Raw genomic sequence first — 15,072 nt, 5'->3', positions numbered from 1 at the left:
ATAATTTCCAGCCAAAATTGGTGTTTTGGTTTAATAATTTAAAAAAAATGGTATTTTTAAAAATTTCGGGAGATCCTATAATGCGAGAAACAGTAGCGTGAACAGTAAAAGATAATAGATATTTTCATGAGTGAGTCTATGGTACTATGCATATCACGGGTTGTTACTGTGCTACGGTTCTATATTCGAGTTTTCAAATTCTAACGGTCGATCCGAACCGTTCATCTTGTTCTCCATATTAATATGTGTTTGGAGACCAAATTTTACATATTTTGAAATTTTTTTTAACTATTTTTTTAGATATTTAGAAAATCACTTGATCTGAAAATTCTGGACCATCCAAAAACAGTGATTTTCAATAAATCTAAAAAAATAGTAAAAAAATTTCAAAAAATGTAAAATTTGGTCTCCAAACACATATTAATATGGAGAACAAGATGAACGGTTCGGATCAACCGTTAGGATTTGAAAACTCGAATATAGAGCCGTAGCACGATAACAAATCGTAATATGCATAGTACCATAGACTCACTCTATTTTCATTTGTATACTTTGTTCTACTCCATAAAATAATCGAAGAAGAACTTTAAAGAACCCTAATCTAAACAGAACATCAACCACGGGAAAATCTTAGTAAAAAAGAAAAAAAGGTTCTGCTTCAATTCCGTGGCAGTAGACCAAAAAAATAAAAAAGCAGAAAACATATCAAAACGAATTTTAATCATCACGTCAATCCGTTCTGAGTTACCAACCAAACATTTCTTTATGTCATTTCTTCATTATTTAAAAAAAATAAAACTACTCGAAACTTCTTGCATTTCTGTTTTTCCCTGAAATAGACGGAATGAACGGAGAAGCAGAAGAATTAAATTTGATTATGCTAAATGTACCCCAAGTTTGTCATCTCCAAGAGTTAGCAACACTGTATTTTGAGTAAGGGGCAAAACTGTCAATCCATTTTTTTTATTAATATATAATACTTCTAACTTTGAGTTTTAAGTGATTAAATCAATAGATGGGCATATTAATAAATTAGTCAAGTTTATATGGGTAAATAACTAATTTTCAAATTTAAATGGAGAAATATCTAAATTAGGTATTTATGATGGGTATATATATATATCTATCTAAATTTATCGCCTACGGCCTTTTCTCAAAAATAAAATAAATAACAACAAATTATAAGCGTTTCTCTAAACTATGAGCGTATTTTTCTTTGAATTTCAGTTTCTGTTAATTAGAGCAAGTTAATTATTTTCTATTTTATGGTCTATATATGTTTATGCTGATATTATTTACATTAACTTCGAAAACTTTATTATGTTTACTGCTGTGAATTAGCAATTTTATGGTCTATATTTAATATCTAGGAAGATGAACAATAGAAATAAGGAATCAAAATAACTTTTGCTACATCGAATATTGTAATGAACAAATAAAATATAGGAATAAGAAAGAAGGAACATATATAGTAATTTTGTAGTTCAAAACTTATAAAATACACTTGGTATATTGGCATTGCAGAATGTATACATGCATGTATAGTATATTAGTATTTGAACTTCTAATATATTTGATACACCTTTAAAATACACACTTAGTTATGAAAATTTATAGTTTCATAACTGGTTTGGTCATAATTTCATAAATATTTATAATTAAAAAAAAAACAAAACAAATGTTTTGAGAAAATATGGAATGCATGGGGCGAAATCCTCAAACAACGAGCGATTTTAAAATTAGACTGGATGGCTAATACAGTTATCAAAATTTTCCTCAAACAATAACTAATATCAAAATTTTCTTCTCATCAAAGATAGTTGTAATTTTTTAAAAAAATAGCAAATCTGTAAGAACCCAAAACAAATTAACACACGTAAAGTGACATGTTGAATACATGAACAGAATAGATGGATAGATCGAACACTAGCTAGACGTCTACACGTACCTTTTCCATACCATTAATTCTGGTAACATAAAAATTGTGTGCTTTAGTCATTCCACCTGAAAAAAAAACATAATTTACTTTATTATTTGACTATTTTATTTTAATTAAGAACAAGATATTGAAGATCAGATCAATTAGTATTAAATTATTAATTAGCAGATATAGTAAATTATGTAGCTAGAAAATATTTTAGTGGTTCTTTAAATTTTGTAGTCTATAAATGGACACCATATAAGAGATTAAAATAATATTAGAAATAAATAAAATTTATTATGTTCCTCTCAAAATTCAAACACAAGATGAGTACAAATATCTTTTCTTAAGAGTCCCAAATTTAATAGTAAGAGGTGATAGATTAGATTGCCAATTTTGTCATGTTAAAACATGCTGATTTTTGTATCAATTTCCGGAAAAGAGCATGGGTTTCTTTCAAGATGACGAAAAGAAAGAAGATGATCAGAAGAGACCTGCGTAATTTGGTCATAACACTGCATAATATTTGACAACATTGGATTTAATGATAAGAATATTCAAGCAAGTTTTAGAAAATAGAAGTACTGATATGTTTGGTTCGATTTTTTGTTCTTTGTTTCCAGGTCTAGTACTCACTAGTTTAGCAATGCTTAAAACCGGAAAAGAAAAGAAAAACCTATTTGGATTAAACAAAAGGTATATTGTATATTACCTCAAAAAAGTATATTCTATATGCTAAAACAGCCATATATTTCCAGTTTTCCACGCAGAGCTAAGAAAAAAAATATGAGCAAATATATAGTATTAATTCATCCCTTATCATACAGACAAGTCTAAGCCAGCTAACATATTACTTCTCTAAGTCAGGTTGTACAACTGCTACTACTGGCACAACCAAGCGGTGGTCGGGACCGAACCGACGTGGCATCAACTCAACCAGCCGGCTTGAATCTGAAGCCAAAACCGAACACCACACCATAATTGTTGTACCAATCAAGACCAATCCAAATGGTACCATCCAAAGTTGCCGATTTGATGGGTGAAATAATATTGACCAGCACACAATAACTGCAGTGCCAGAGAGAAAGACCAGCAGAGAGCAGATGATGATCAGAACTTTAGTCGGGTTATCAGGAGAAACGTGTTTCGGATGCAGTTGTTCTTGTTTCAGATTTTGTTGCTGTTTTTCCATGATAGAGGAGGCTGAGCTACGAAGGGAGTTACGTGTTTCAGATTCTGTTGTTATTTATAGCGAGAGAGAGAGAGAGAGATTAAGTAGATATGACATGATATAAAAATATATAATTGTGTTTTGGTCCAGAAAGACTGCAAAAGAAGGATGAAGACTTAAAAAGGGAATGCTAACAAATTACAAGACTCCGTTGTGCAGCTACTGATGTGCCACACCATGTAACAAGTCACTGACAGCTTTATCCAACAATATATAAAATAAAGTTGCAAATGATCGGGAAATTTTACAAAGTGTAATTCTTTTTCAAAACATAAAACAAAATACTTTTCTTCTAAAATTCTTAATAAAATGTCTTTGTAGACTCCACTTGTTCCCTCTATTTCTCTCTCGAGATTTTTAAAAATACCAAAAAGAAAAATTATTTTATTAAAAATAACCAGGTTCCAGTCAGTTTTTTTATATGTATAAATATGTGTATATGTATATCAAATTTGACCTCTGCTGGTAAATCAGCAAGTCTTGTTACTTTTGAAAAGGATCATTTGGGGAAATTGTACAAAGTATCATTCTTTTTAAAATTTGACTGAAACCTGATTATTTTTAATAAAATAATATATTTATTTTGGTATTTTTAAAAATCTCGGATTTCTCTCCCTCCTTTCTATTTTGAAATGACAATATTTTATTTTATGTTTTAAAAAAGAATTATACTTTGTACAATTTCCCCAAATGATCCTTTTCAAAAGTAACAAGACGCCTATGTCCTGGATGTCAGTAAGTTGCAGCACCCTGGCGTGGTTGTGCTGACGCCACCGAAAGAAATAAGACTAGATTTCGGCTGCTAGTTTTTATTTTATTTTGAATAAGCATACCGCTGAAGGCAAGTCAATTTAGCGAAAGAGAGATTCGAAAACACCGTACCCAAATAATACAAAAAAAATGGATAATACAGGCGTACTTCTAATATATTGCTATAACATATACACAAAGAAAAAGGAAAATTCGCTACAATATTGCTAACTAACAACTGGTATCATTCATCCAACTTTGTAATTTTTTTTTTTGTAATGAAATTTATAGCTGGTGATTGCCTGCTTGCTTCAAAAAAGAAAAAAAAAAGTTGGATTTAATTCTTTTTATTTATTGCTGTGCAGACTGTAGTATGTTTTTTATATGAGAAAATCGGAACCAACTAGTTGGATACAAAGGGAAGAGTTGTGGCCATAACAAAATGGAGAGAATCAGATTTCGCTTGTAATGAGAAAATCAGAAGCAACTCCTAAACAAAGTTGAGTTTCAACGAGTTGTTAATGAATAACAAAAAAGTTTTAAATTGAACCAAAGTTAATACACACCAATTTAAGTGACGCACAATAAATCTGCAGCCATACAATTTCTTTATTGGTGCAGTTTTGGTAACACTAAATTAAAAAAAAAAAAATGATACCCAAAACGTGCTGCAATTAAGAGCTGTATACTAAACTTTTTAATTACCATGTTCTGAAGGTAAGCTTAACCGATCATTCCAATTGACTATAATTAATCAATCACATTGTTTTAATGGGCGAAAAGAACAAGGTCTTCTACAAAATTGATATCATATACAAAGGGCTCTATAATGGTAAATTACAAAAACATAATCTAATTAGAGAATTTAAAGAAAAAAAATCAGCAAAAATATTGCATACACTACAAATCATGCCAACTCTGATTCTTTATTGACCGTTTCAACATGTGTACACAACCACAACCTGTCAGTAAAGCAAAAGCTGATCCTGCCATGATTGCCGAGTTCACAATAGCTTGGTGATAAGCCCCCTACAACAATGTTAAAAGAAGGAAAAGTCAATATTCAGCAGACAATTTATCTTTTTAACAAAATGCAACCTATTAGCAGGAATCAAGACATTAAAGAAACACAAATGCAAGTTGTGCTATGAGAGGGAGAGAGACATACAGCTAGTAAAACAAGAAGAATTGCAAGATTAGCGGTGCCCAAAGACATGCTTATCATGCCACCGCGTACCTCATTTGGCAAGTACCTACATAATATGACTGTCAGGATTTACTTTGGAAAAGGGTAATAGAAGTCATATATAATGATTATGTTGTTTACATGAAAACAAAATTATGAAAAAAGAGGCTACTTTTTCATGTCTCCAGAGTTGTTTGCCTGAAACACCCAACTACTAAAATAAAGGTTGGCTAATATATTGACCACATTTCCTTCAATATTTTTTCCACATTAGCTAAAATTAAACCCCAATCATAATATAAACCAAACCATAATGTGACCTTACAGAGAAAAAAATAACCCCCTCAATATCTTAATTTTATTCAAACTAGGGTCTCATAGATAAATCCACTATACTTTTGATGTTAACTCATTTTTTATAAAAAAAGAAATATTCAGTACGGTACCAGAAATTGTTGATATTTGATGGGAACCTAATCAACTCACATTGTACGAAGAGTAGCTAATGAAGGCAAGATAAAACCAACACAAGCATTAAATATGCAAAACAGGATAATCAGCACACCAATTTCCTAGAAAAGCACAAATAAAACGGCAATTATATTGCTTGATCAGATGATTTAACTTATTAAATTTTTTATCATTCCAGTTTCTGGCACCTGATAATCGTAAGCTATTATAGACAGAGCCAAACAGGCAACAGCAAATGCACTTGTGAGGCTATTTTGACTGTAGTATGGTGAAGATGTGTCATAAAACCATCGAAACATGGTACTCCCAAGCACTCTTGACCCAATAAATAGAGGATATAGTCTTGACAGTTGCACATCTCTCCCATCTGCCTGTGACACAACCAAGCATATGCAAAAATAAATAAAGAAATAAATGAATGAATAAAACAAAATATATATATATATATAAAAACATGAAAAAAGATGAATATGAAACTACATGCCGAGTCAAACTGCAATGAGGCACTGAATGTGCTGCATGAAAAAAATAATAGAGCCAAAAATGCCTTGACACTACATGAAATTTCGCATTTCCATAGTAGTCTTAAAAACAAAATATGATTATTCAAGAGAAGGAACTGGAGTAAATAGTAGAGCTCGCTAACTATCTGCAATTACTGCAACTCGTTTTCATCTCATGTTCATTAATGGAAATTAATTGAGTTTACAACTTCAGATTGTATTCTTGTTTCAATTAAAAGCACTCACAACTTCCATATCCATAATTCCTGCTCACAAGGGTTTTATGTTTGAGCCCACGACCCCTCTTTTGTAGGACAAAGTAGCTCGACACATGAGATACAAGACATTTGGTTTATACATGATTTCTTTTCTAGATCATTGCATAGTAATAAATTCAATGGAAAATTGGTTATAGATATAAGAACATACCACAATTGTAGGTGCCCATAACAACCAAAAAATGAATGTTGAAAAATGAATGCTCGCTTGAGCCAAGCCCAAAGCCCAAATTTTCTTGTCTGAGAGAGAGGAAGTAGAAATATCAATATATCTAATGCTCGACTAAAAACAAACTGATTTTATTAGTAAATAATTTACTCTTTTTTTTCAGGAATTTTGGCACATAAATTTTATTTTCCTATAAATTTGTGTTCACTGCTCCTCAATGATCCATTTAAAGAACATTGAATACTTCAAGAACTTACCACGAAGGACATGAGATGAAAATGACTTGCGGTAGCTCCAAATGACCAATGTGTCCTGACTTTTACTCCATTTTCTCTTGATATACAAAAACCCTAGAATTGCTAATATGGCTGCTAGAGCAAGTGCAGTTCGATCTTGGACATCTGTGGTTAATAAATTTGCTAGAACTTGGCTTCCAAGAAGAGAAATTGACTCGAAAAATGTCATCAACCAAAATGTGTCGGTTAAGAGATCCATTCTGTGCCCTTGCTTTCATTTTCAAAAGAAAGGAAAATAACATATATTTAATTGTCTATTAGAGGATTAGCTCTGTCATCTTTTGATAATTATATACACCAAAATGAAATAGACAAATAATGTTGTCCAGTACAAAAGACTGAAGTTTCACAATTAGCGAGGAAGATTAGAAAATCTGATCTATTCCATTTGACCATTGCAAATATTAAATATGCCACCTCATTGACTATTTTTTTTCAGGGGAATCCAAACTAGGCACCTCTTCTTCTTCATTTATTTGGGGACATTATGATGGAGGAGTAATTTTGGAATTTTCCGTGGCAAGGAAAAAAATATACAAGATCCATATTTTGTGTGGCAGATGTAATGTTTCTGATGATTTATGAGAGGTACACATGGAATTTTTAGATTTTGAGGGTTATTGGTAACATTTTGATTTTCTTGCATGCATGTCATATGTACCCAATGTATCTCAAATTTTCACAACCACAATTCGGACACAGAGAACATACGCAAGAATAGTAACAATGACAACAACAGCAATGATGATGATATGACAACAATAATAACAATTATTATTATTATTATTATTATCATTATTAGTATTATTTATTAAAATTATAATAAAATAAAGGAACCTTCTCATGCTCAGTGACCATCCAAGTCTCAAAACAAAAGGAGAAAAGCGAAGATGCAATTGCGACGAGTGCACTTGCGAGCCATACAAATGGAAGCCATTTAACACATTTTAACAAGCTTGCAAAAAGATGAAGCATGCAATATAGTAGGCATGCTTTCCTCGGACCTCTGTGGAAAAATAACACATCAACTGATTATAATTGAGGTGGTAATTGGTGCCCGCCAAGCTAGGTGTCGCTTGTAGGTTAACTTTTAGAGCTAAAAGAACAAAACTCAACCAAAGCAACAGATTTGTAAATTTCTGTGCAAACAAACCACTAGTTTAGTACAATGAAGAAAGTATATTCTGTAAAAAAAATCTGTTTCACCCTATTAAATCAATTATATCAGTTGATTGAGGTGATTCACAATTTTTCTTTAAAATGTAACAATCATCTTATAAACTGTGAATAGGTAGCAAGTAACTTCAATATTTATGGCAACTTAATCCTTTATTGACTTAATTCTTCTGTCATGGTTTCAGCATTATCTGAAATACAACTGGCATACCTGAATAGGTATACAAACAATTAACTGTTGGTATTAAGTGCAAATATAGTAGAAGTTTGATGTGTTTGCAAAAAAATTCTGCATGTAACTTACATTATATCAGAAAATATTCCTGTAAATGAACCAATAAAAAGACAGACAGCAGGGCCCACAGAAAATAGAAATGCAATTTGGTCTCTACTGAGCCCAAACTGCCCAAACTCATCCTCTCCAAATACCAACTGCAGGCCTCCAGTCACTAACAATATTTGCATATAAAAGAGAAATTATTTTAGTGAAATTATGAGAAATATAACAAATTACTGTAATGACCGAAGCTGTACATCACTGGTAATACTGATTCTTACAAGTGATGATGTGCCACTTGCAGTTTCTGATGAAAACAAAACTGCACTTAACTGGTACCTTAGAAAATCAGTTTTTTTTCCAGTTGAAAATGAAAATCAAACACTGGTACCAACCGGTATTGAACACGACACACCTTTATCAACTGGTATCGACTGATACAGGACCAAAACCACCCAATCCCTACACACATAAAAAAAACGTACCTGAAGCAAGGGAATAGACGAGCAAGAAGCCCTTTTGGAAACGCAGGAAAGACGAAGCCTGCGCATGTTCAAAAGAATGGAGAGAGAATGGAGAGGATCGACTGGAGAAGAATGGGAAGAAGAAGAGCGAAGCAAAACAGGAGGCAAAGAGGAGATAGTAAGCGGAGGAGGGGATCTCCCATTCCTCTCTCTCTATCACCACTGCCATTAGAACCCAGGCTCGAGCTCTCCCCGGATCAGCAGCACTGAGCAATGGAAAGGTGAATTTTATGATTTCCCCTGGACATTTTCCAAATTACAGTTGATCGAATTTTTTCCTTTTCCAATTTTGGGCCGCAACTAAAATTGAATCCGCTTGGGGGTTTCTAAGGATATTTTTTGAATTATTAGACGTAATTGGACTGCTAATATTATATTACAATTTACAGCCGATAAAGTTTCTTGCTTTCTTAAAAGCCCATGAATTGTGTGTGGCATAGTTACTCTGCCATTTTATAGAACTTTACGTCTTGGGCTTATACCTGATATTCAAGAGATATATATATAGGAATATGCTAGCATGCTATGCATAGCATAGAACCCCTTCATGTAACAGCTCGGATTTCGAGTTTTCAAAATTATAACGGTCGATCCGAACCGTTCATCTTATTCTCCATATTAATATGTGTTTGGAGACTAAATTTTACATTTTTTGGAATATTTTTACTATTTCTTTAGATTTATTGAAAATCGCTGTTTTTTTATGGTCCAGATTTGCTGAAAACAGCGATTTTCAATAAATCTAAAGAAATAGTAAAAATATTCCAAAAAATGTAAAATTTGGTCCCCAAACCAGCTTAATAAATAGTAAAAAAATTCCAAAAAATATAAAATTTGGTCTCCAAGTAGATTATAATATAGATTAAACATCTAACGGTTTGGATTTATTGTTTGGACATCACAAAATAATTAAAAAGCGGCAGCACCGCCGGCAGAAATGCTGCCGGCAGCAAATTAGCCACAACCTATGTATATATATATATAGAGGTTGGCTAAGATCAAAGTGGTAGTTCGTGAGCTTTGGTGCTACCAATTTGTTTTTCAAATTTCAAAGTTCAAAATGTCGATCCAAACCGTTCAAGTTGTTCTCCATATTAAATTGTGCTTGGAGACCAAATTTTACATTTTTCTGAATTTTTTTACTATTTATTAAGCTACTTTGACAATCGCTGATCCAACGGTGGCTTAACAAAACAGTAAAATCAGAAGCCACCGTTGGATCAGCTGTTTTTAAAGTGGCTTAATAAATAGTAAAAAAATTCAGAAAAATGTAAAATTTGGTCTCCAAGCACAATTTAATATGGAGAACAACTTGAACGGTTCGGATCGACGTTTTGAACTTTAAAAATTCAAAAATGAATTGATAGCACCAAAGCTCAGGAACTACCACTTTGATCTTAGCCAATCTCTCTATATATATAGGGTCCGGCTAATTTGCTGCCGGCAACATTTTAGCCGGAGGTGCTGCCACCATTTTTTTATTTTCTGATGTCCAAACAACAAATTCAAACCGTTAGATGTTTAATCTATACTATAATCTACTTGGAGACCAAATTTTACATTTTTTGGATTTTTTTTTACTATTTATTAAGCTAGTTTGAAAACCGTTGTTTTCAGTAAATTTCAGCAGCATTGAAATCAGCAGTTTTCAAACTAGCTTAATAAATAGTAAACAAATTCCAAAAAAATGTAAAATTTGATCTCCAAGTAGATTATAGTATAGATTAAACATCTAACTGTTTGAATTTGTTGTTTGGACATCAGAAAATAAAAAAAAGGCTGGCAGCACCGCCGGCAGCAAATTAGCCACAGCCTATATATATATGTATATATATATATATATAGAGAGAGAGAGAGAGAGAGAGTGGCTAATATCAAAACGTTTGCACCAACCCTCCCGTGCAACCAAGTGAGTTTCCGATTTTTAAAGTCCAAATGATAAATCTGAACCGTTAGATGTGTTCTACATATTCAAATCTACTTGGACACCAAATTTTACATTTTTTGGAATTTTTTTACTATTTATCAAGCCACTTTGAAAATCACTGATCCAACGGTGGCTGTTTGGAACAGTAAAATCAGAAGCCACCGTTGGATCAGCGATTTTCAAAGTGGCTTAATAAATAGTAAAAAAATTCCAAAAAATGTAAAATTTGGTCTCCAAGCACATTTTAATATGGAGAACACATATAACGGTTTAGATTTATCATTTGGACTTTAAAAATTGAAAAATGACTTGGTTGCACAGGAGGCGTGGTGCAAACGTTTTGATATTAGCCTCTCTCTCTCTCTCTCTCTATATATATATATATGAAAAAAAAGCAGCAGCAAAGATTAACTAGTTGATTCCAAAAACCATGTCAAGAATTTTAATTTCTTTCGGCCACACACGTGTAATTGGCTAATTGCCCGGATAAGCATAGTAATAGAATTTTTTTAAGCATGACAAAAACTTGTACTTGTATGTAAGTTATTGCCTTTTGCCAGATATAAGGATTAGGTTTTTAATTTGGTAGGTCGAAAGTTGTTATCAAGAAACAAAATTATCAAATTCAATGCCTCCTCACCGTATGAAGCAATGACCTAATCAGATATGTTGGCCTATATGCAAGATACAATCATACAACCGTTCATGTTGTGATTTTGTATAAATAAATAATTACTGAAAATTTTATATTAGGATTGTCACTTGTCAGCTTACATATGACCCAAATTTGAGGGCATTAAAAATAAAATACTTGATATATATATAGGTGGTCTTGATCCCTTGTGAACCATGTTGTGCAGCTATTTGTGTGCCGAGTTGTGGAACGGAAAGACAATGATCTACTAGACAGTTTATTGTGCTTTCATGGATGTAAGAGGTGGAACATTAGAGATAGAAGGGACAATGAAGTTTGTGATCAAGAAGGTGTCTATAAAAGACAACTCTAGTTTTGGATAGATTCACAAAAAATTATTGAGAGGGAAATTTCCATTTGTTGCATTCGAACTATTGTAGCTAGTTTGCAATATATCCATATTATTGCATTGATGAATGTAAGGATTGCTTTAGAGTGGTCCCACGAAAAAGGAAATCCTTACCAACCAAAATGAAATCAGTTCACTTTCTATAGAGGTTAGTGATCTAAAGATTAGAGGCAATGAAGGAGATAATTAATAATGTTTCAACGGGGAGTCAATGTTTACATTTTTTTTTTGTTCTTTGTAAGAAAAACATGTTGGTATACTCAATGAAACATTCTAAATTACTTATTCCCTCATCAAATTGTTAAGTATCTTATTTTTCCATTTTAAATTAAAATTTAATAAGATTATTTTTCCATTCTAAAACTTTTAAATTTAATAAAATTATTTAGTTCTATTTAATAGTTAAAATACATGTTTTGCTATTTTTTTTTATAGAGACGTCCATTTACCTTTCATTATAAGAAAACATACAAAAATGTAGTTTTCTTCACACGACGACTGGTGCTAGACATAATCACATAGAAAGAAACTGAATGTTGCATGTCAAATGAACATGTTCATTAAAAATAGGACAAAATATGTACTTCAACTATTAAATAAAAAGTTCTAGGACTCTGGTTACTCAAAGGTCAAGAATTCGAGCTCCGCTCACGACTTCGCAGCTCTGTGAAGCTTTCAAAAAAGAAAACTATTAAATAAAACTAAATAATAACTTTAAAATTAAGATCTAATTACCTCCAACCCTCTCATTCAAAGAAAAAAAAATTAAGATTTGATAAACATAAGGGAAATAAGAAAGTACTTTAATTTAACATAAGAGATAAAAAATTGATTGTTATAACGAGAAAATAGATAATTTAGAATGTTTGAATGATATACAATCAATTCTCTGTCTTTATAATGGCTCAAGCTCCACTACAAATACTTGACAGGGATGATGTGTATATAGATAACGAAATGTTCAGTCATACCTACCTATCGTTATAATTATCGTTATTCTTTAACTAAATGTGCCAATTATAAATAATGCAACTCATTTGAATAATAAAGCATGGATACTTAATCATAACATTATTAAATTGCATTATAAAATACGCGTATTTTTCGACTCGTCGGGAACAGTTCAACATTCATTTTCTATTAAATTTATCCGATTTTTCACTTCTTTGAAATTAATATATTTTCAAGTCAGCACTTGATCAAGTCATATTCAAATAAACTAAAAAAAAATATTATGTTCCCTTTTCAGCCTGAGTGATCCGGTTTCACCATTTAGGAAATAAATCAACTGAAATTCAAAAATCGGATACTGTTCACCTTGAAATTTCTGCAATCCGAAATCCAGCCATCGAATTTTTTCGAGAACGCATCTCGAAACAGTTGGTTTTTCCTTGCACGTATCTCGAAACAGTTCGACAGCTGGATTCGGATTGCAGGAATTTCAGGGTGAACAGTACCGACTTCGGATTTCAGCAGATTCGGATCCCACCATTTATGTTCCCTTTTTGGCCCATTCAGATCTAACCGTAGTCATTATTGACTAATTTTTCGCCAAATGCCACACTTGCAAGGGAACCAACCAACCATCAACCCCCTCTCATATCGCAACAAGAAAAGGGGATACATGTGCTTTGTTCTCTCATCAATTTATCCCCAAAATGTCGTTTATGTGTCAACAGAGAGTTAAATACCAATAATTGTTTTCTTATGAAATAATGCTAATTCATTCAAATTAGCAAACATTAGATTTAATTACTTTTGCAACATTTGTTCCGATGGAGAGCTACTTCTAACGGTATCGGTATCGGTTTATTTTATTTTATTTTTTTTCCTTTCATTTTCCTGTACATGCAACTCGTTTTTCCAAAAAGCTTTGATACTTTCTCTCTCTTTTAAAAAGAAGGCTTTGGCACTACTTCTAACCGCATATAAATTCACTCTTAATCTATGTTAATATATAAATGACACACTATTAAGAATTTACATATGTGAATTTTGCATATAAGAATTTACATGCGATTAGAAAAGACAATAATTCATTCATAAAAAGATCCTTTCATTCAAAGCCATAAAACACATCTTCAATTGTGATCAGAATATTAAGGACTTGTGTTATCAGACTCACATTTTTAAAAAAGTTCTTTCCATGCTAAATCACAAATATATTATATTTAAATATATAATTAGGTATTCATACATAGTTGTCAATATCTTTTGAGTAGAACTAGGGTGTTCTTAAGTTCACCAAGGTGTTTGGTGTGTTTGTTTTCCTGAGTGTTCATTCATAATTATAATGCAAATACATAGTTGTCAATATCTTTAGATTAGCTTCAAATAATAAATCCAAATTGTTGAAACCGATTTAATTCATGAGTGATGAATTTACATGTAAAGTTTTTAAAATTACGAATTAATTTTGTATAAAGTCAAGTGGTCAAAAAGTGTTAAAAAATTGAATGCACTACAATTAATTTATAAATCCAAATTGTTGACCGCTTGACTTTATAATAAAATAATTCGAAAATTTAAAATCTTTACATGTAAATTCACCACTTGTGACATAGATGGATTTCAAAGGCTTAGATTTGTCGTTTGAAATCAATATAATATATTTTGGAGTTAAGTTCATCAAACACCTTGGTGAGCTCAAGAACACCCTAGTTCTTCTCATATCTTTTTGCAGAAATTTATATAATAACTATATCTTTTTAACATGAGTTAAGGAATTTCAAATATTTTAGAAAAATAAGTAATGCATGTAGAATTTTATCAAACATAAAAAGTACACAAGGATCGGAAAAATATTGATTTAAAAGAGATAGACATAAAAGTCAAAATACACTTAAAAAAAAGATTGTGTAAAAAAAAGAGAGATAGATATAGCTAGAAAATATTGTTAAGTGAAAAAAGAAAGACACCAAAGACGGTTCAAAAGGTTGCAGGTGCATTTGAATATGCTCAGTAAATATTTGTGAATTTAGTTGCTTTATGGAAATCTGTTTGTTTTTATTATCTTAACTTTACATATTTATTTATAAAGAAAATCTTTCAATTAAGTTTGGGATTTGTGATTTTCTATACAAAAAATAGTGTCTTAATTAATTACTAGATCAAAAGTATCTAATTCTTCTTTGATTCTATTTATATAAGTGAAAATATTACGACAAAAAAAAATACACATAAGACTTATTCATGTAGTATAGATTTGCTCCTGAAATGTTATTTCACACCCTAACACGTGGCTATGCTGGTGGCTACATAACATTTCCAATTTAAAATTCTCCTCCCCTATGTATGTGACAAAATAAAATAAAAGAACC

The 15,072-nt window shown here is 31.6% G+C and overlaps 1 protein-coding gene across 1 annotated transcript; it reads right to left on the bottom strand.

Moving 5' to 3' along the window:
* Positions 1-4,623: 4,623 nt before the first annotated feature.
* On the bottom strand, positions 4,624-9,030 carry LOC144567240 (Major facilitator superfamily protein). Its single transcript, XM_078317329.1, has 9 exons — positions 8,744-9,030; positions 8,286-8,430; positions 7,643-7,811; positions 6,767-7,016; positions 6,492-6,580; positions 5,748-5,930; positions 5,575-5,660; positions 5,071-5,155; positions 4,624-4,931 (listed from the first exon to the last, which is right to left on the bottom strand). The coding sequence occupies exons 1-9, from the start codon at positions 8,949-8,951 to the stop codon at positions 4,803-4,805; spliced, it is 1,344 nt and encodes a 447-aa protein (XP_078173455.1). The 5' UTR covers positions 8,952-9,030; the 3' UTR covers positions 4,624-4,802.
* Between the last annotated feature and the right edge of the window lie 6,042 nt (positions 9,031-15,072).

Source organism: Carex rostrata, chromosome 16 (assembly GCF_964058835.1).
Source record: "Carex rostrata chromosome 16, lpCarRost1.2, whole genome shotgun sequence".
Classification (NCBI taxonomy): Eukaryota; Viridiplantae; Streptophyta; class Magnoliopsida; order Poales; family Cyperaceae; genus Carex; species Carex rostrata.
This window is presented reverse-complemented; position numbering and strand designations above follow the sequence as displayed.